At 44.4% G+C, this 18941-nt stretch overlaps 3 protein-coding genes across 25 annotated transcripts in view; 2 read left to right on the plus strand and 1 right to left on the minus strand.

The window, feature by feature from the left end:
- Positions 1 to 1562: 1562 nt before the first annotated feature.
- Positions 1563 to 14292, plus strand: CREBZF (CREB/ATF bZIP transcription factor). Of its 12 annotated transcripts, none has more exons than XR_011723796.1 (4): positions 1563 to 2614; positions 3279 to 3356; positions 4702 to 4772; positions 13645 to 14292. XR_011723796.1 is itself a non-coding variant. In XM_071732999.1 (3 exons), exons 1-2 carry the CDS (start codon positions 1563 to 1565, stop codon positions 3325 to 3327), a joined length of 1101 nt encoding a protein of 366 aa, XP_071589100.1. In that variant the 3' UTR covers positions 3328 to 3356; positions 4702 to 5748. The 12 variants fall into 12 exon arrangements, 1 of the variants encoding a protein (XP_071589100.1); XR_011723793.1 differs by lacking the exon at positions 13645 to 14292 and adding an exon at positions 10996 to 11123; XR_011723786.1 differs by lacking the exon at positions 13645 to 14292 and adding an exon at positions 8299 to 9590.
- Positions 9583 to 14405, minus strand: TMEM126A (transmembrane protein 126A). The gene is made up of 4 exons (XM_071733059.1): positions 14287 to 14405; positions 11112 to 11305; positions 10470 to 10584; positions 9583 to 9841 (listed from the first exon to the last, which is right to left on the minus strand). The coding sequence occupies exons 1-4, from the start codon at positions 14400 to 14402 to the stop codon at positions 9637 to 9639; spliced, it is 630 nt and encodes a 209-aa protein (XP_071589160.1). The 5' UTR covers positions 14403 to 14405; the 3' UTR covers positions 9583 to 9636.
- Positions 14406 to 16719: 2314 nt separating this feature from the next.
- The window catches only part of DLG2 (discs large MAGUK scaffold protein 2), a 961231-nt gene continuing 959009 nt past the window's right edge, over positions 16720 to 18941 (plus strand). For 6 of the 12 annotated variants that reach the window (XM_071732472.1, XM_071732415.1, XM_071732677.1 and 3 more), the window contains exon 1: positions 16721 to 18698. In XM_071732472.1, the coding sequence (XP_071588573.1) occupies positions 18680 to 18698 (19 nt within the window). In that variant the 5' untranslated portion in view covers positions 16721 to 18679. Of the gene's footprint in view, positions 18699 to 18941 lie in introns of all 12 variants that reach the window. The other 6 variants (XM_071732357.1, XM_071732283.1, XM_071732535.1 and 3 more) reach the window with 3 other exon arrangements.

The raw sequence follows: 18941 nt of genomic DNA on the forward strand, positions 1-18941 counted from the left end.
TTTTTATTTTTTTATTGGTAAAAGCACATTATTTTCCAATATGGACCAAAGCTCCAACCCTTAGCATTTTGCATTTGATTCACCCTTGAATTTCAACAGTTTGGGTATGTAAGTGGTAACATTAAGGCTCCAAGAAATAAATCTCTCCTTGGAGTGTCTATGTCCAACTAGATCAGGTTGCTAAGAGCTCTGTCCAGCTCGCCCTTCAATATTTCCAGGGATGGGGCATCTACCATCTATCTGGCCAACTTTATGTCACTGTTTCACCACTCTCCTTGTAAAAAAATTCTTCCTTATATCTAGTCTAAATTTCCCCTCTTTTAGTAAAAAACCTTGTCCTGTCACTCCAGGTCCTACTGATAAGCTCATCCCTGTGACAACCACCTTTTTCCCCCTGGTGTGCCCCCACGTATATTTAATTAATTAATCTAAATCCAAGCATCCCCAGTGTAAACACCAACTTACCCAAGCTACAAACTAGGCCAGTGGTCTGACCAGCAGGAACACGGCAGGACCCGAGTTGCCTGCTTGGTTTAAATTACTTTTTTAATTAGCCGAAACGCAGCCAGCGGTGCCCATTTCCTCCCGGTGACTGCCGACAGGTACCCGAACAGCCCAAACGTGGGCAGTGAACACCGGCTGGATGGGTGACAGAACCGCCCTGGCCCAGCCCCTGCTGCGGTCCGGCGGGAGAGCCCCCAAACCACCACGGAGAACACCCCCTGCCCTGCCTTCAGGCGGGTCTGTGGGTGAGAGACCCCCTCCTTCACCCTCTCCCACACCCACCCCACCTCCCTCTACCTTCCTTCACCTTCCCCACCCTCTTACACTCATAGAATCATAGAATTTTCAGGGTTGGAAGGAACCTTTAAGATCATCTGGCTCCACCTGCCATGTCCAGGGACACCTCCCACCAGATCAGGTTTCTCAGAGCCCCATCCAGCCTGGCCTTAAAAACTCCCAAGGATGGGGCTCCCACCACCTTTCTGGGCAACTTGTGCCAGTGTCTCACCACCCTCAAGGTGAACTTCTTCCTAACTTCCTATCTCAGTCTCCCCTTCTCTAGTTAGAATCCATTCCCCCATGTCCTATCACTCCCTGACATCCTAAAAAGTCTCTCCCCAGATTTCTTGTAGCCCCCTTCAGATACCTGAAGGCTACAATCAGCTCTCCTCGGAGCCTTCTCCTCTCCAGACTAAATAACCCAACTCCCAGCCTGTCTCCACAGGAGAGGTGCTCCAGCCCTCTGATCATCCTCCTGGCCCCTCTGGACACTCTCCAGCACATCCATGTCCTTCCACAGGGGCTCCAGAACGGGACACAGTACTCCAGGCGGGAAGTACTCCCCTCTCCGCCCCCTCATTCATTCCCAAACCCTGTCACCCCTCAGCCTTCCTACACCCCCCCCCCCCCCCGCCTCCATTACCTCGGCCCTCACCCCCAAGCCCCTCTACACCTCCCCTCACACCTCGCCCCCCACCCCCATTCTCCCCTCCCGCCCCCGCCGCCACTTTCCCGCGCGCGGGCGCAGTCGCCATGCGCCCCCTCCCCTCTCGCTGGGGATGCCGCTTCCCGGCAGGCACCGCGGCGGGAGCGCCGGGCCGCTACCTCGCTCCGCTCCCCTCAGGCCTCGCCGTCTGGTCCGGTCCCGTTCCGTCCCATCGGGCCCCTCGCCCGCCCCCGCCATGCGCCACAGCCTCACGCAGCTGCTGGCGGCCTCCTCCGGTGGAGCCAGCCCCTCGGGCGCTGTCTGGCCGCTAACCGGCGCGGGGCAGACCCCGAGAGGGCGGGATGGCGGCGGGGAAGGGGATCCGGGCCCCGCGCGGCCCAAACAACAACAGCCGCCGCGGCGAGAGGCGGGCGCCTTGGAGCCGCGGCGGCAGGAGAAGGAAGCGGAGGCGCCCGGTGGCCCGCTGGAGGTGTGGGAGCAAGAGGACTGGTTTCCGGGACTGGAGCTGGGAGATCTGCTGGAAGCCGCCCGGCCGGACTGGGATTTGGACGCGGAGCTGAGCGGCTGCTTCTGTGGGGAACCGGAGCCGCTTCCCCCGCCGGGCCAGGGCCAGAGGCCGGCGGCGCCCGGGAGGAGGAACGGTGGGGCTGGGAGCCGGCTGAAGGCGGCGGCGGCGGCGCGGCTGAACCGGCTGAAGAAGAAGCAGTACGTGCTGGGGCTGGAGAGCCGCCTCCAAGGCCTGGCTGCCGAGAACCGGCAGCTGCGGGACCGCAACCGCGGCCTAAGCCGCCGCCTGCGAGAGCTGGAGCGGGAGAGCAGCTACCTGCGGGCCGTGCTGGCTAACCAGAGCGCTCTGGGACAGCTCCTGAGCCGCTTAGCCGGGATCCGCGCCGGCGGGCTGCAGCTCAGCACCAGCCTGTTCAGGGACACGGGCAGCCCCCGCCGCCATCACCACCACCAGCTCCAGCCCGCCGGCGAGAGCAGCGACCACGACTACGCCTTGCCCAGCTCCCGGCCTCCCAGCCTGGAGGAGGCGGCGGTGGTGGCGGAGACTGAGGAGGAGTGGGCGGCTCCCGGCGGGATTTGCCTCCACGTGGACCGGGATCAGGTGTCGGTGGAGTTCTGCTCCATCTGTGCTCGGCGGGCAGCGGCCTCCTTCAAAATGTAGGGTCAAGTACCTGCTGCAAGTACTCGTGGGGTTCTCGCCCCTAGGGGCCTCGCGTCGCGGCGGAGGAAGCAGGCGATGGTGCGGAGGAAAAGAATAAATACAGTGGTGATGGGGTGGTATTGGGGGAGATGGAGAGGAGGGGAACCTGGCACTTAGCTGGCCGGGATAACAAAAAAATTTTCTCTCGAACGGCACAATGGGAGCCAGATGGTGGCCTTGCTTTAAGGTCACGTAAATCTGGCGTGTGGACGGTAGAGGTCTGAGGCTGTTTGGTGTAAGAGTCGTGCAAAGCTGTGTGCAGCAGTGCGATCATTATCGTGCAGACTGACACGCGGGTGTACACGCAGAGGTGCCGACAGAGCCCGTTTGCAGCACGTGGGTGAAAAGAGCATGCCGACCTGACGCATGAAGGTGTGCTCGGTTCCGCTTCGCAGTTGCCAGTAAAGATAACGCTGACTACCCGGTCTTGAGTCAGATAATGTCTAGCCTGCTTATCCTGAGGAGCCGAAAATGCTTGCTTAGAAAAACCAAACCAAAATCTTCATTAAGACACCGTCACTGGACAGACCTAAGAGAATAGTTATGATCGGCAAAAGAAAGCATGCATATGAAATTGTACTGCATCTCAGTTATACATTACTATTAAAACCTCTCTGACAGTTTCTCTTTTAGGTGCTTGCCCTGCCAGGCTCCGTTGTGTAGGGGTTAAAGAACAGTCGTTTTCCACCTCGCAACCTGGTAAGGATCAATATATTCCCATAATGCGGTATCAGACAGCTTGCTTTGCTTGTGCCAGTCTGTTTTAATGACTGGTTCAGGAAATTATTTCTCTGGTCCTTGGTCTACTCTGCCAAAATGTGTCTAGCTCTGGATGATAACTAATAGTGGAAATTACAGTCATGTCATTCTAATTAGCTGTTTTCCTCTTTTCCTTTTTTAAATGAATATGCACATAGTAGACAATACACTCGCTGTGTTTTGAATTAAAAAAATAAACGCTCATGCCATTTTAAGTTGGAATTTACTGTTAAACTAAGTAGTTGATGAGCTGAAAAGGGAAAATATGCTAATGAGGGGGATGTGATATTTATAACCTTTTATCATAGAGGACTGTACCAAAAGTATAAGTAAATTGCTTTTTAAATGGGAAAAAAAATAGAATTTGTGACCTATCAGTTTAAAATACTGCCTAATGTTAGGGATGCACAGTACCTTTAAAAAAAATCTGCTCTACCTTGCTCTAATTCATGGTGTGGAGTTTTGCCAGATTAAATAGAACTTGAACACTGGGTATATCTGTACACTGGAATCCTCATGCAGAGGACTCAATTTTGTTGCATGGACCTCTAACTAGAATTGTGGCTTGGAGAGTGCAGTGCATTGAAGTAACTTTGTTACTTTAGCTTCCGTTAAGTAAATCTCTGCCCATGCACACTGAAGTTCCTGTTTTACTTCAAAGTAGCTTTAAACTTTAAAGATACTGCATGTGTATGCATGTACTTCATTTAACTGTAGAGTTCTGAATTTAGCCTCTTACAGTATCCAGAAGTCTATAACGTTCTATAATTAAGCACAGTTTGGGAATGAACAAATAGGTATCTTGAGGCTAACAATTTAAAAAATGCTCCATAATTAACTGAGACAGGAGGAAAAATAGTTTGGCAAATAATAGCATGTGTTTTCTTGTACTAGTCAGTGTTTCTCCCTATCACGAAAGACAAGTGGGTTGTTTTCTCAGTTGTGTAATGCTCTAGGTTGTTTATATGTATGTCAGTTGTTTGGGGAAGAAAATGTGAAAATGATAATATGTAAAGTGAGGTTTCACAAAGAACAGATTTTCCTGAAGCAGTTTAATTTATTAAAAAAATCTATTCAGTGTTTCTGAAGTCTTGTTTCTTAAAGCCTTGAATTTTGTGTTTAAGGCTAAGTAGGTTGAAAGTATTTTCTCTCAGTCATTTGCTTTATTGGTGCTAGACCCTATTGTGTTCATCAGTATAACAAAAGTTTGATTTTTCTTTGTGAAACATCACTGTGTGATAAAGTATATGTGTATTTAGAATCCTTGTTTTTCTTTATGCTAAAGTGGATTCAACTGTGTTGGGGCAGAAGAGACGGGACCAGCTGCTGGCCACATTTCCTGCTTTGTTTTAAAAGGTAGTATAAGAAATGAGAATAAAGAGGTAACAGGGCTTTTGCTGTCTTTGGTTTAAAAAAAAAAAAAAAAAAGGTTGAATGCTGGGATAATTTACTGTTTTATTTAAAAGCCAATGTCCTATCAAACAGGTTTTATTCCACTGTATGCAGAATTCCATCTGTTCAAGGTACATTGCCAGCACAAAAAAGACTTGGTGGGATATGTTACCTTACACCTCAGTGGTGGCATCAACAGCACTGTTCAAAGTTCCAGTCTTAAATTGTGTAACCCTGCTGTAACTGATGGGTTACACCAGTGCCACAGGAGTCAGAGTTAACCATCAAAACCTGTACTGACTGATAACGCAGAATGGAAATAATCGAGTTAGATTCAGCCTAGCCAGGCTCAGTCTGCTGAGCTCAGACTTCATGAATGTGCTTTATTTGAAGTTTAACATGCTTGATGAGAAGAGAAACACTAATGTAGCAACTCTGGGATGTTAAAATGGCATTTTTACAGTTACTTCAGTGTAGAAGTGTTTTTATTTAAATTACCTTAAATATGCATTCTTTTCTTTTTGCATCACTGCTAAATGGTAGAGGTCAGGGACTTAGTTCTGGACTCTGTTGTGGACCTGCACATTACTCTAGTCATAAAACTACCCATGAGCTGTGTTCTGAGAGTAGCTGATTTTCTGACATGCAAAATGGTGTATTACTGGTACAAGAACAAGGTCAAGTTCCAAGAAAGTAAGTGGCTGCAGGCATTTCTAGTGCCTACTAAATCATATTTAAACCAAATAGAGGGGAGGAAGTTATTTGAAATTCTAAACCAACTGTACTATCTGTATGGTGTATTATTGTAGCTTTTTGAAGTGGAAGCCTTGAAATGACATAACTTAATACTTGAAAATATATTGTAAATGTTTCTTTGTAATTTTGTGCCATCCAGATAAGAATACAACATCATAATAAAATCAGACTTGTTGATCTTTCAGTTTATGGGCTCAAATGTTTTCTTATCTTTTCATTAATACCTTGCTTCAGTGGAGTGGTTCATGACACAAAATGGGAGAACAGAAAAGGGAAACTGCTGTTGCTGCTGTGTGGGTCAGCTGTTGGAAAATGAGATAAAATGGAGCAGGGTATTGCAAGACAAATGTTCATCCTTATATGTCTTCCAGTTTATGTTTGTGGTGAGGACAAAACAAAGGCATTATTTCCTGAACTAAAGATAGAGTTGTACTTCCGAGAATCACCACTCCTTTAATTTTACAGTTTTTCTTAATTTATTAATGTGGCTCTCCTTGATCAATAAACCACGGAGGAGTAGAATACTTAAAAAACACTTCCGTGGTCTGTTGACATCTTCCTTCTTTCTGTCCCATTTTTAGGTTCTAAAGTTTGATGACTGGTTAATAATATGCCACTAAACTATAACCTTTTCTCAGGTTGTTATTTCCATGCTAAACACTGTAGTGAGCATAACAAAAGTTTTGAGGGTGCTGAAAAGACAAAACACTTTTAAAGCTCCAGGGCAAGCCATGTGCTCTAGTCTTTAATTTCTGTTAAACTTAAATGCTTTATCTGTAGAGAGCTGTTTAAAATAGCATGCTGGCTTTCTAGCATCCAGGCATCCTTGGTGAAAATAGCAGCTTGATAAAGAGGAACACTAAAAAAAAAAAAGTTAAAAATATAATAGCATAATGGCAGGCTCTGATTTTTTTGGCCTCCAGTTGTAGGAAATACCCTGTAGTAAAATTTCTGTTAAACTGTATGTAGCACAGGCCCAAGTGCCATCAGTTAGACTGCTATACTACCTTAATTTTCCAGTATTTCTACACTGCACAGCTGCCTGAAGACTGTTCAGCATTTAACCTTGGTTCAATCTTTGTCCTTTACCATTTGATCCCAGTGCTGTGACTCTTGGTAGCATTCTAAGTTCTCTCTTTCCTCTCATGAGTGCAGCAGCAGCTGAGGGAAAAATCAAATTGGTGCTTCTGTAGTCTCAAGCTGCTTGGAGAGATGATACCAGAGTCCACATAGGGAACCATATTCCAACACTTGGCATCTCTTGGTACTTCCAGATTATCAGATTTCTCAGTCCACTTGTCAAAACTAATCAGTTTTTCCCTGTGAAAGGGAGATCTTTAACAAAACGCAAAGGCCTTTTGTAAATTTACTGTTTTTTTTAAAAAAATTACATTCTCTAGAACTTGTAGTTAAAAAGAACCAAGAATATTGTGCTTATAGGGTTGTATTTGCTATTAGACTGCAAGTGCCTGAAGGATATGTTAGGTGGGAGATCAAATGGGCTTTGTGTTTAAAGAACACCCTGTGTAAAGCTGCACATTGACAGTTTTTCACCCAGTCTAAGCAGGATATGCAGATTTGGAGAGATAATTTCTATCTCTGCTAGTTAGCAGGAGCATGCCAGGAGCTGGACTGTGCTGGGCATAGTGGAGAGGAGGATATGGAATAAATTGTAGTGTTGAGATTCACCATCAAAAAGTAGTATAAGGTAAAAATTATAAGATAAAATCAGTGCTTTTGGAGCAGATTTGTTGATTATTACCTATAACCAATCTCAGGATTCTTTTGGCAGTAGCTTGGATTTGGGGTAGTCAGAAGGCCATGGTGAGAGATGGATTATATTATATATATATATATTAGACATGTTCTAAGAATGCCATACAAACCATTGCTGTGATACCTTGTTTGTGACTGGCTTGTTTCCTCTGAAACACTGTGAGGAGACAAACCTACCCTACCTCTGGCTTCCCACCAGGGAGGCAGTGTTTACAAGGAGTTTGTTAAGGTTGGTAGGAGGCCAATCCTGGTAAAAACTTTGGCTTCTTGAGTTGTGTGAGCTGTTTTCATCCCACATAAAAAACAGACAAGGAATGTTTCCAGATTTGCATGAGAGAGCTCTTTCATGACTGTGTACCCTAGAACTTAGACAGCAGCTCAGTGTCCTGATGAAATTTGAAACAGTTTCAGTCTTTATTTAACTTCTGAAAACTTTTTCTCCACAATTGTTTAAGGAGAGGTATATGGGGTACAACTGAAAAGTTTCATTTTTTATAAACAACATCTTTCTGGTCTAAAGTATATATAGCTGACCTGTCCTATAACCAATATTAAACATTTTATATAATATAATTTATTTATATATTTATATAACATATAATTTGTATAATTATATATAATTTTTGAGCATTGTGATTATTTTTTTTTCTTGTTACATACAATCTTCCTCTCACCATAAGAAATTACTATCTTAAGAATTTTTGTTTGTCCAAGCATGCATTTTGATGATTTTTAGCATTTCAGTTGATACCAAAATGAAAATTATACACAGCTTGGGAGATGGTTTTGAATCTCACATTAAAAAGCACTAGGATTTGTTTGCAATACCTTAACTATGTCTTGTTAAATGCCCCAAATAATCACTAAGCCATTCATTTTCATTCTTAAAAGATGCTATTGCACATTAATAGATTTATTTTGGCTTTGTTTTTATTTATTTTTGTTTTTATTACCACAGGTAAGTGGTTCTGTTGGTTAAAGTCTGGTGACTTCTGGAGATGCCATAATTCACTGTCATGTAAGATACTTGCTCCACGAGAATCTCTAAGTGAGGTGAAGGTAAGGCCAAGATGGCTGGTTAGATGCAGGCTGGTATTTGACCACCACAAGATACAGCAGCACTGAATTAAGGACTTTACATGAGCACTGTTTCAGAGGTTTGGCTTTGCTGCTGCCCTGCACAAATCAGGCTGCTGCTCTTGGTTAATTGAGAGAAACATCATGCATGATTTTCCTGCTGTAACTATAGATCTGTTAGGAAAAAGTAGATAAACATGATAAAACTCCATGAATGCATTTTTCAGCAGTGCTAGAGTGTAAATTTTAAACCAATTCAGATAGATGTCTCAATGCTGAATTATTAATTCTGTTATTTCCATGTGCATCTTGGGGGATACTAGAACTGTACTGAAGTGTAGATGGTTGCTGACCAGTAATTGTATGGGGTTTACAGTTAACACCATGCATCAGATGGAGATGATTGCTTCTGCAGAAAAACTACAGATTTAGGTCTCAAACTGTAGAATACCCTAAATGTATTTCATGCAGCAGGAAAATTAGCAACTCACATACAGCCCCCAATGTGAAGACAAGCCAGACATAACCGAGTGACTCTGGAGCACTAATCTTTAAACGGGATAGTGGAGACACCACAGTAACAGGGCCAGGCATTTATAGCCTTTGAACGCAGTTCCTTTGCTTCAGGAAGTGACTTAATTTCAAGGCAGACTTGTTTCAAGCACAAATTTTGTTCTGATTAGGCTTTTTTTGGTCACTTGATACAATGTGCCGGAAAGTGCAACACCAGTATCACTCCTGATTGTTCTGTGAATACTATTGCCTGCAGGGTATAGAGTGACCCTTGTAACAGCCAGAATGGAGAAAAATTCATGCAGAAAAAATAGTCAGATCTTTAAGAATCTCTAGAAAAACCCTGCCATGATCCTCCCCCTCCCCTTAAAAAACCAACCAAACAAAAACCCCACTATGGTTTGCTTTATGAAAAATAAAAACCTTTTTCAACAGTACTAATTTATATTCCTTCTAGGAGATGCAGCATCCAGACACAAAGCAGACAATATAAATGCTTCCCCCCCTTTCTAAAGAAAAAACACCTGTCCTTATAAAGCTGTTTTTTTGGTGTATACACTAGGTTGAACACAAATAAAAACTTAAGTTCATAACTGAAAAGAATGCCAGTGCAGTCTTAGTTTTTCTATTAAAAAAGACAACACGCAACAACTTTTCTTTGTTTATTATGGTTACTTATCCAAGGCAATTGAAAAGCTGTTTAACTTCATGCTTCTAACTCTTCAGGATCCCTGCGAGCATTCATCTGCTGCAGTACTTTGACATATATTCCATGATGTTTAGTGGCAAGATACAATCCAGTCAGAAGCTGTACAAGTACACCCCAACTCATCTTTCTAAAGATAGGCTGAGCAGTTGTAAGCCAGAAGCGTAATAGATTTTCTTTCCCTGGCAAGGGAGATGAAGAATACCTAAAGAACAGAAACAGTGGTAGAAACTTTCTTTTTTCTCCAATTAATGTAAGCATCAATATTTAACATTAAAGTCATTAAAAATAATAAGGTAGATGACATTATTTCCTTCCTCTCCTAAGTTAAATTCACTTGATGGTACTGAGCTCACTGGATAAATGCTGTATTAACTAAACCAACCACATTACTGACAACCTGCCAAATCTTGCCATCCCCTCACTGTGTTGTGACCCAATCCAGGGAATTACAGCTGCCAGGGATCTGGCTGCTGGGCACTGACCAGGATCAGGAATGCTCCTCAGCCATCCAGCCAAACAGCACTAAGCTGTGATCTTCACGCTTGGCAGGACAGCAGCTGCAATTCCACATCCCCACCCACCTCATGGGTACCTTGTAAAGTTCCAGCAAACACAGTGTATCAGTTTGCAGATCTTGTTACAGTCTGGAGGCCCGGTGTAGCTCTTACTAGCTTGGTGGTGTAATTAGATGACCTTAATTAAAATCCCTTTCATGTACTAAAAGCCTATGTGAAGGCAGGTAGAGCACAGACTAAAAATCCACAGAATTTAAACCAAGAACTGGCCGTTTGACCAAGACATTTCACTGACTGCAGGTGAGTGAGCTGTACCTGGCTGCGAGGCTTGCGTTCATGGGGAGAGCCAGGAGAATCGGGTAGAGCCCACCCACAGCAGCTCCAATCAGTCCTCCTCTGACCACAGCACAGACCTCACAGTTTAGGCCACCTGCATGACAAAGAGAATGTTTCACTGCCAACACCCATATAGCTCCATAAACAGTGTGCAACAGCATGGAATCAGGTGCTTGACAGAAATGGACAAGCTGTATGGGTATGCAAGAAATTTGAAAACAACTCTTCTGCAAAAAAACCCACCAACAAACCCACACTCTCATTCTAACCCATGAAGAATTTATTAGTTTAAAGCTGACCTTCAAATGAAATCATATAGATGTGAGAAACTGCTTTGTTGCAGTCATTTTTACATGAGTGAGTAATGCTACAAATCAGTGATGTGTTACAATTTTTAATAAACATTTATAAATACACATATGTACCTCATTTCTCATTGAATTTAAAGATCTTGCTGATGCCCAACACATTAAATAATCTGTTTTTCAAACCATGCTTTATACAGTGATTTTCTTCAAGACAACAGTTCAAGACCACTGTTCTGCAAAGAACAAAAGCTTCTATACATTGTATACAGAAGTCAAAGCCCTTTGAAACATGAGGAATAATGAGGGGTTTTACCTGCAAATAAAGGCTCACGCACAAAAACTTCATAAACTGCTGCTGTTGAAATAAATGGAATGACAGCCATGGGCACAGCAGACAACACGGCAGCCTTTCTGACATGGAGGATGTTCCGGAAGAAATTATTTGCTGCTAAGCCACATATGCTTGCATTTGCTCCAAGGAAGTATGATCCATGATTACAAAGGTTCCTGTGAAAGAAGGAAAGTCACTTTAGCAACTGTTCAGAAATAAGTTTGGTTCTCTCAGCACTACAAGTCACTTCTGAATACCCTACAGTAAGAGGTTAGAGATGTAAATCTCTCACTGGTTCAAAATGGAGTGAAACCACTTAGGAAAGCAACCAGCATCCTTTGTATCTGATTTTACACACATACAACAACAAGGAGACAGAAAGGCTGAGAAGCCTTTTCTATATATTTTTTTTATTATTACAGCTCATGGAAACTTCACTAAGTTTGCTTTTCTAATAATCATGTTTCTAAAGAGACTTTGCTCAAAAGAAATTAAAAAAAATCTATAATACCAGCAAGTTCCTGTAATCAGCCTTGTTTCTAGCCTGCTTACCCAGAAGTATAGATTTAGTTTCAATATAAAAGCTTACAGAACAGATCAGGCAGGACAACTATGGCAACTGACACCTTGCAGCAACCATCTCAGCAGTTGCTGGCAGATAATTTGGAGTGATCCTGAAGGGCTGTAAGCCCTCCTTTGTGTGGTTTAAGGTCCTACCTTGCTAGGAGGTTATGCTACTTAAAGGTTACATACTGGTTTACAAAACTGGGGCTCCTATTTTTCCCTTGATAATAGAGAGACTCAATTCTGTTATCTCCCATGTAACATAGTTTAGAGCAGCTACTCCTGTAATATAGACTGAATATAACAAAGACTGGTGAGAGACAGTCAGCATTTAATATCTTGACAAACAATTCCCAACTGAGTGCATCACAGCAGGCAATGCTGAAGAGGGAATGGGAAAGAGTGTCAGTTTTAGAAGCCTCATGAGCAGGCTATGTTTTATTTCACTTGACTTGCAGAAGGAAGTTGTGCATTATCTTTAGCATTATATCTGGCACAGTCAGTTGGGAAGTGGAAACAACTCTTTGCTTTAGGTTTCCACAAATCCAAAATTCCCAGAATGACAACTATCGCCAGGCAAAGCCATTAACTGGAAGGCTGTGCCAATATTATTATGGTAAAAGTGTACTTTTAAAATGTGTCATAAGTTGGATTTAATGCTGAAGCTATAAAGAAAATTAATTGCTTAACCAGTCACAAAATTTATGCTAGGCCAAATGTCATATTTATTTGCAAAATTATCAAATGTGACAATCTCTAAGCCATTTAGCAATTAAAGTAGATGATTTTAAAAAATCCACCTACTTAAAATTCTTCTACATTTGAATGCCTACAGCAACATTAAGCACTGACTAATCATACAAAAAAAGACTTCAGAGGTGTAGGTGCTAGTCTTGCAAAACCTAAAATATTAAAAACGTCTGACATCAAAGACACCAATTCTTTCTCATTTTGTGCAGGAAAATACTTAATTCTTGCTAAATACCAGATTTTTAAACATGAAAATAAGCTACTAACAATTCAATTCTGACACTATATAACAAAAGAACTTAGCCCTTACTTAGAAGCTTTGTTTCTTTTTCTTGGGGGTTTTGCTTCCTGTTTTTAAAAGAATCTTTCTTTTCAAATCACCATGCTCCCAATACTGGATGTCACTCACAGAATGTCCCCAGAATACAGTTTCTGCAAACCAGCTGTCTCATTCTGTTGGTACATTTACAGTCACAGGCAGTGAAATGCAAGTGTGCATGTACATAAATGTGAAGGACCAAGATTAAAAATTTAGAAGCATATTTAAGAATGCAAAATAGAGCAAATTAATGTATGCAGGACCAGCAGAACCTGTTCACACTTACTGATACACAGAACTGCTACACTGCACAAAAGGAAAGAAAAGGATGATGGAAGGGTTTGGGTTTTTTTTTGTTTGCTGGTTGTTTTGTTTGTTGCTGCTGTCTGTTTTAAATAATAGCTCCCTAGTGTTTAAAGCAATCCTTTGGTGAACAGCAACTTTCTGCAGTCAGTCTGCAGCCTGCTCCCTCTTCCCTTCCAGCCATTAGTGAGTGACCTCCCCTCTGGATATAGAGAGTTTATGTCCTGCCAGGGCACTTTCAAATAAAGGCACATGCCCCTGGCAGCTACTTCTTTCCAAGTCTTGGCAGTCCCTAAGTACCAGAGTTTCTATCAAGATGTTACCACATCATCACTGAGTTATCTGCCTCCCTCTGGCTCCCCAGCTCTTCTGGGGAGGGAGAGATGTCCTAAATTGAATGTGAGGGCAGCAGATCTATACACAAAGCTGCACCACTGACTGTAATGGGAGGGACAAAGCCTTGGCATTTTTCTTTCTCACCTGTGTAGGGAGGCCCTGTGTTATCAAGGCAGTTTGTTTAGCTAACAAGTCCTGTTAAATAAAAATAAATAGAATAGGCTTCTGATTACTTTTATACAGAATTTATCCAAGATGATACATCTGTGCAAATGGCTTCTTACAGAACCAGCTCAAATCCAGTAAAGTTTTCCAGTGAAATGCAGTATCACAAACACAGAAAGGCATTTAGTTGTTTTGGTGCTGCACAGAACCCTGCTGGTGAGCCGGCAGAACTCCAGCTGCCTCATCAACTACCACCTGGACACCTCAGCCTCTCCTTCCAGAACAGGGAGCAGTGCAGAATGAAACTAGCAGGTTGATGCTCACTCAGTCCTGGCCCCAGGCCAGCCCTGCTGGACACAAGATGAATCACAAGAGTATCCTCCTTATGGTCTCCAGCGTTTCAGCTTCCCAGTGAATTTATTAGCTCCAGCACAGGTCTGTATGAATACTCAGAGGCAGCCAGGGCTGATTAGCCATTCCAGAACCTTAAGAAGTGGGGAGCATGTGCCAGAAACCAGCTGAGCAGAACCAGAGGGAACAGTGAACTAAGCATATTTAAGAAACGCAAAACAAAGTTTTCTGTTCTGGACAATAATAAGCATCTGCACAACTATGTATTTTTGTAACTGCAAAGAAGATTTGAATACAAGAATAAGGAAAAAGAAAAGCCTCTAGAAGACTTGAAATGGTGATGCACTTATTTATTTTATCAGCACTTACTGGTCTGCTTTAGGAAGCTCATTGAATGTCTTCTGTATGATTTCCATCCGCTTAAGTCTTTCCAAATATAGGTTCTGGTGTGGAGAAGCTAGTTCAAGAAACTCTCTTCCTGTCATCTTGAAGTCCTGCATCATATGGAACAAGCAAATGTAATCAGTTACACAGTCCCAGTATGTATCAAATATTTAGACTCTTTTGGCACTGTGCAATCAGAACTGCATTTCCTGCTTTTCATGGCAGTTTTCAGATGCAAAGGGCACAATCTAGCTACAGAAATCTATGATATCTAAGACTTCATGAACCCTAACAAACTTCTTTCTCTGGTGATGTTGCAGTTGTAGTTTGAAAGTTACTCTAAGCCAGAGATGAAAATGGACAGTTTCACCTTCCAAACACTGCTGCCCCAGCACCTCCAACCTGGGGCCACACAGAAGCTTGGATTAAGAACCTTACAGATGAAACCTGCTCAGAGAAATACCAGGCAATGGACTCATGTTTTCCAGCTGGATCATCAGCTAACACAATGATCCCTAGTGCCTGCTGCACAAAGGAGGATACTAATTGGACAATGGCTTTTGGCAATACTCCAGATTTAAGCTGATTTAACTGCCAAACAGAACTTAAAATAAATCCATACTTTGTAAAGAGTTAAATACACCATTAACATGTCTATTCTGCTTTTATATTCTACAAATAAGGACTTTTTTTTTTTTTTTTGCACTCTTAGCCAGACACATATATTAAGCAGAAATCATAAATTGCATTGGGCTTATGCAAAACACCCAAGGTTTTGGCAAGTGTGGGGTTTCAGGTGTGGCTTCTGTGAGAAGCTGCTAGAAGCTTCCTCCCATGACCAACAGAGCAATGTCAGCCAGCTCCAAGATGGACCCACTGCTGGCCAAGGCTGAGCCCATGAGCAATGGTGGTACAACCTCTGTGAAAATATAGAAAGGTGGGTGGCAAAAAAACTGCTGTGCAACAGCAGCGTGTGAAAGAAACAGCCCTGGAGGCACCAAGTGAAGAAGGGGAAATAGGTGCTCCAGGTGCCAGAACAGAGTCCACTGCAGCTCGTAGAGGATCCCACACCATGGAGGGCCTCTGCTGGAGCAATTTCTTAGCAGGACTTGTGGCCTCGTGGAGAGAGGAGCACATCCTGAAGCAGGTTTGCTGGCAGGACTTGTGACTGGTGGGGGACCCACACTGGAGCAGTTCTTCTGTGGGAAGGACTCATGTTGGAGGAGTTCATGGAGAACTGACTCCTATGGGAGGGAGCCCATGCTGGAGTAGGGGAAGAGTGTGAGGAATCCTCCCCCTGAAAAGGAGGCAGCAGCAGAGGAAACGTCATGAACACAATCCCTGCTCCCTGTGCAGTTCAGGGGGAGAAGGTAGAGAAAATCAGATTTGTGAAGCTGAGCTCAGGAAGAAAGAAGGAATGGGGAAAAGATGTTCAAGATTTGTTTTTATTTATTTCCTATTACACTACTCTGATTACCAATAAATAATTTCCACAAAGACTACTCTGTTTTGTCCATAATGATAACTGGTGAGTGATCTCCCTGTCCTTAACTCAGCCTGTGGGTTTTAAATCATATCTCCTGCCCGTATCCTGTTGCTGGAGAGGGAATGAGAGAGTGGCTTGGTGGGCACCTGGCTTTTGATTAAACCCGGTATTTAGTGATTCAAATGTTTTGGGGTTTTTTTTCCTAGATGTTTTTTCCCCAGAGGAAAGTGGCCCAGACTTAACTTTGCTAATTACACTGACCTTAGGTTGCTTTTGTAATTTGCAGCCTGTGTCCTACAGCCTTTCTAGAGGTCTGTGCTTGCTTGGATTCGGGATTCGGCCTTGGGGGGGGATGCAGGAGCAGAGGACACAGGAAGAAGCCACAGGATCTCACCCAGGATCAGCGGGAGCGGTGCCAGCCCCGTCCCGGAGGGTCTCCCAGGCTGTTCCTTAGGTAAACCACAGATGTCAGGAATGGCGCTGCGGTTATCCATGGCGTGTGCACCTCCCTCCCTGTCCCCTTGCACGCCCCTGAAAGCCACGGGGGAGGTCCCCAAGTCCCCCCGGAGCCTCAGTCCGGCAGCCTGCGGCTCCCCGCTCCCTCCCCGGGTTTTAAATTCCACCGAAGGCCGTTAGCGGCCGTTACCGAGCGCCGTTAACCCCTTCGACGCCGCGTTCCCCTTCCCGCTTCTCCCTCGGGGCCCTCCCGTCAGAACCGGGCTCCGACCTGCACGACCTTGCGCACTGCCCGCCGGGCGCTCTCCTGCTCTCCCTTCCTGCCTCTCGCTCCCGCCCTTACCGAGCCGCTCCTGTCGGGAAGGCCCCGCGGCCTACAACATGGCTCCGCCCACCTCGCGTCCTCTGTGCGGGCGCCGCCATCTTGCCCACTCACATGACCCCGGGGGCCTTCAAAGGGCAGCGGTGATTGGGCGCTCCCCGCCCGCTCAGCATGGCGGCTTCCCGTTGGCTGCAAGGCAGCGGGCGGGGGTCAGCGCTCGGCCCGGTGCTCGTTGCTAGGGGCGGCGGATGGCGGCGGCGGCGGCTCCTCCATGGAGACGGGGCTGAGCGGGGATCCTGCAGCCGGCGGCCGGGACGCGGGGACTCCCCCTAGCGGAGCCAGGAGCCTTCGATGGGGGGAGGCCCAGTCCTCGGGGTAACCCGCTGACCCCTTCCTTCCCCTTCCCCGGGCCTCGGCACCCCGCACGGGGCGCTGCCTGCGTTCCGCTCCTCTCAGCCTTACGCTCCTTTCCCGCTTGACCTCCTTCAGCCCGCTCTCCTCCCGCTCCGCCGCCCTTTTCCTTCTCCTCCCGCTCCTTTGTGCTCCCTTTCCTGTCCCATCTCGTCCCCCTCGTCCCGGCTGCGTGTCTCCCCTCCCCATCCCCTCCCTCATCCCCTCAGCTCCTGCTTCTTGCCCGTCCCTCACCAACCCCGGGAGAAATTGGCCTTTTCCTTAAAGCTAACCCGGCGCCTCCGGTTCTCCTGCATCCCATCCCAGTCCTCCACGGACAGAGCGAGCCCACTCTGCCTTGTCCCGCCTCAGAAAGCAGCAGACGGTCCCGTTTGGACCGGGAGAAGCGAGGAGGGAGGGGAGAGTCCCTGCTTGGAGGGAAACCGGGACAGACAGATCCCAACTGTGAACGTGAAAGAGCACAACAGAGCCGCCCCTTTCACAAATACAGTTTCCTTCTCGAGAAGACGATGCAAAGCAAAGCCCTGTCATGTGCATCGCAGTTCCTCAGGCGGGGAAGGGAAGCGTTTGGAGCTTTTTCGTACTTTTTCTTAACGAGCTAGATGAGGAAAATACCCTGTTTCTGTTTCTGTCTTTTTGGTTTTTTTTTTTTTTTTTCCAGAAAAAGGGAGAGAGAGAGGCTCATATTGAAGCCAACCAGCTGCGCTTCTGAGTGGGAAACTCTGGACTGATCTCATGGCTTGCTTTCTATTTAATCAATACTTCATTACCACTGAAAATGAACCTTTTGTGAAGCTCTTCTCCTAACTCTCCCTATTCCTTTTTTCACGAGGTGGCTGCTGTGCAAGGGAAGAAATGGCACGAAGTAAATGACTCCAGCATAAAGCAATCTGCTTTGCCAAAGTGCCCAGTGAGCAGCACTGTCACTTTAATAATTCCAGGTCAAGAGATTGCTTTCCTCGTTTTCAATCCTCTTTTAATACATGGGAGGATCACAGGGACATTAAAGACCGTAAGGCTGGGTGGCTTGCAGATAATAAAAATGGAAGTGACTGGCCAGTGACTTCTGTTGGGTAAGAGGGTGATATTTGAAGGCTTTTGTCTGGTGAGGAGACAGGGACCTTTTCAGTCTGCTGTCTAGTCACCTAATATAGAGCTAGCAAAATTCATTCAAGAAGTGAAAGAAGTTTAAACAGTAACTTTGGATTGTTTTTGTCTTCCTCCTCATTTGGATTATTTGGGAGTTTCTGTCCTGCCCATAATGTTTTTTAGCATATACAGGTGGAATATTAAGACAGCTGCCTAGAGATGGACTGTGCCTTAATTGTATTACATAAAATAATTTAATTTCCAAATTTTGCTGCCAGAAGAAGAGTCATAATAAGGTTTTATACTGCCAAGGAATGTTTTCTCTTGTATTTTTATAGATTGAAATATATTTTAAAGAAATTGAAAACATCTCTTAAAAAAAAAAAAGCTTTTTTCCTTTTTTTTTTTTTTCTTTTTTCTTATTTGTGAGAAGCATCGGAAGTCAAATACAAGAAAACTGCAAGTATTGATAGAAATGAAGAGGCTGCATTTCCTAACTGAACTGTAAAAGTGTTTGCAATAGCTAGCCAGTTCCTGACCTTGCAAAGTGCTCCAGTAGTACATCGTTAATACCTGTAAATAAGTGCTTGCAACCAAATTCAGAAGTAAGAAGAATGCCAGTCAAGAAGAAAGGTGGGCTATGAAGCTTCATATCTCATATTGCGTCTTCATTTTGTTAGATTGTTGATTTCTAGTACTTAGAATTTCAAATGAAAATTGTTTTAATGGGGGAATGAAATTGCTTTTCATCTGCGCTGAAAACAGGAGAAAAATCTTTGCACTTGAAGTAATTTTTGAAACTGTTTTTATGCTATATTTTAAGGTTTTTTTATGTCAAATTTGGTCTCATAGATTTTTTACAAAGCTCAGCCATCA

This window comes from Heliangelus exortis, chromosome 1, assembly GCF_036169615.1.
Source record: "Heliangelus exortis chromosome 1, bHelExo1.hap1, whole genome shotgun sequence".
NCBI lineage: Eukaryota > Metazoa > Chordata > Aves > Apodiformes > Trochilidae > Heliangelus > Heliangelus exortis.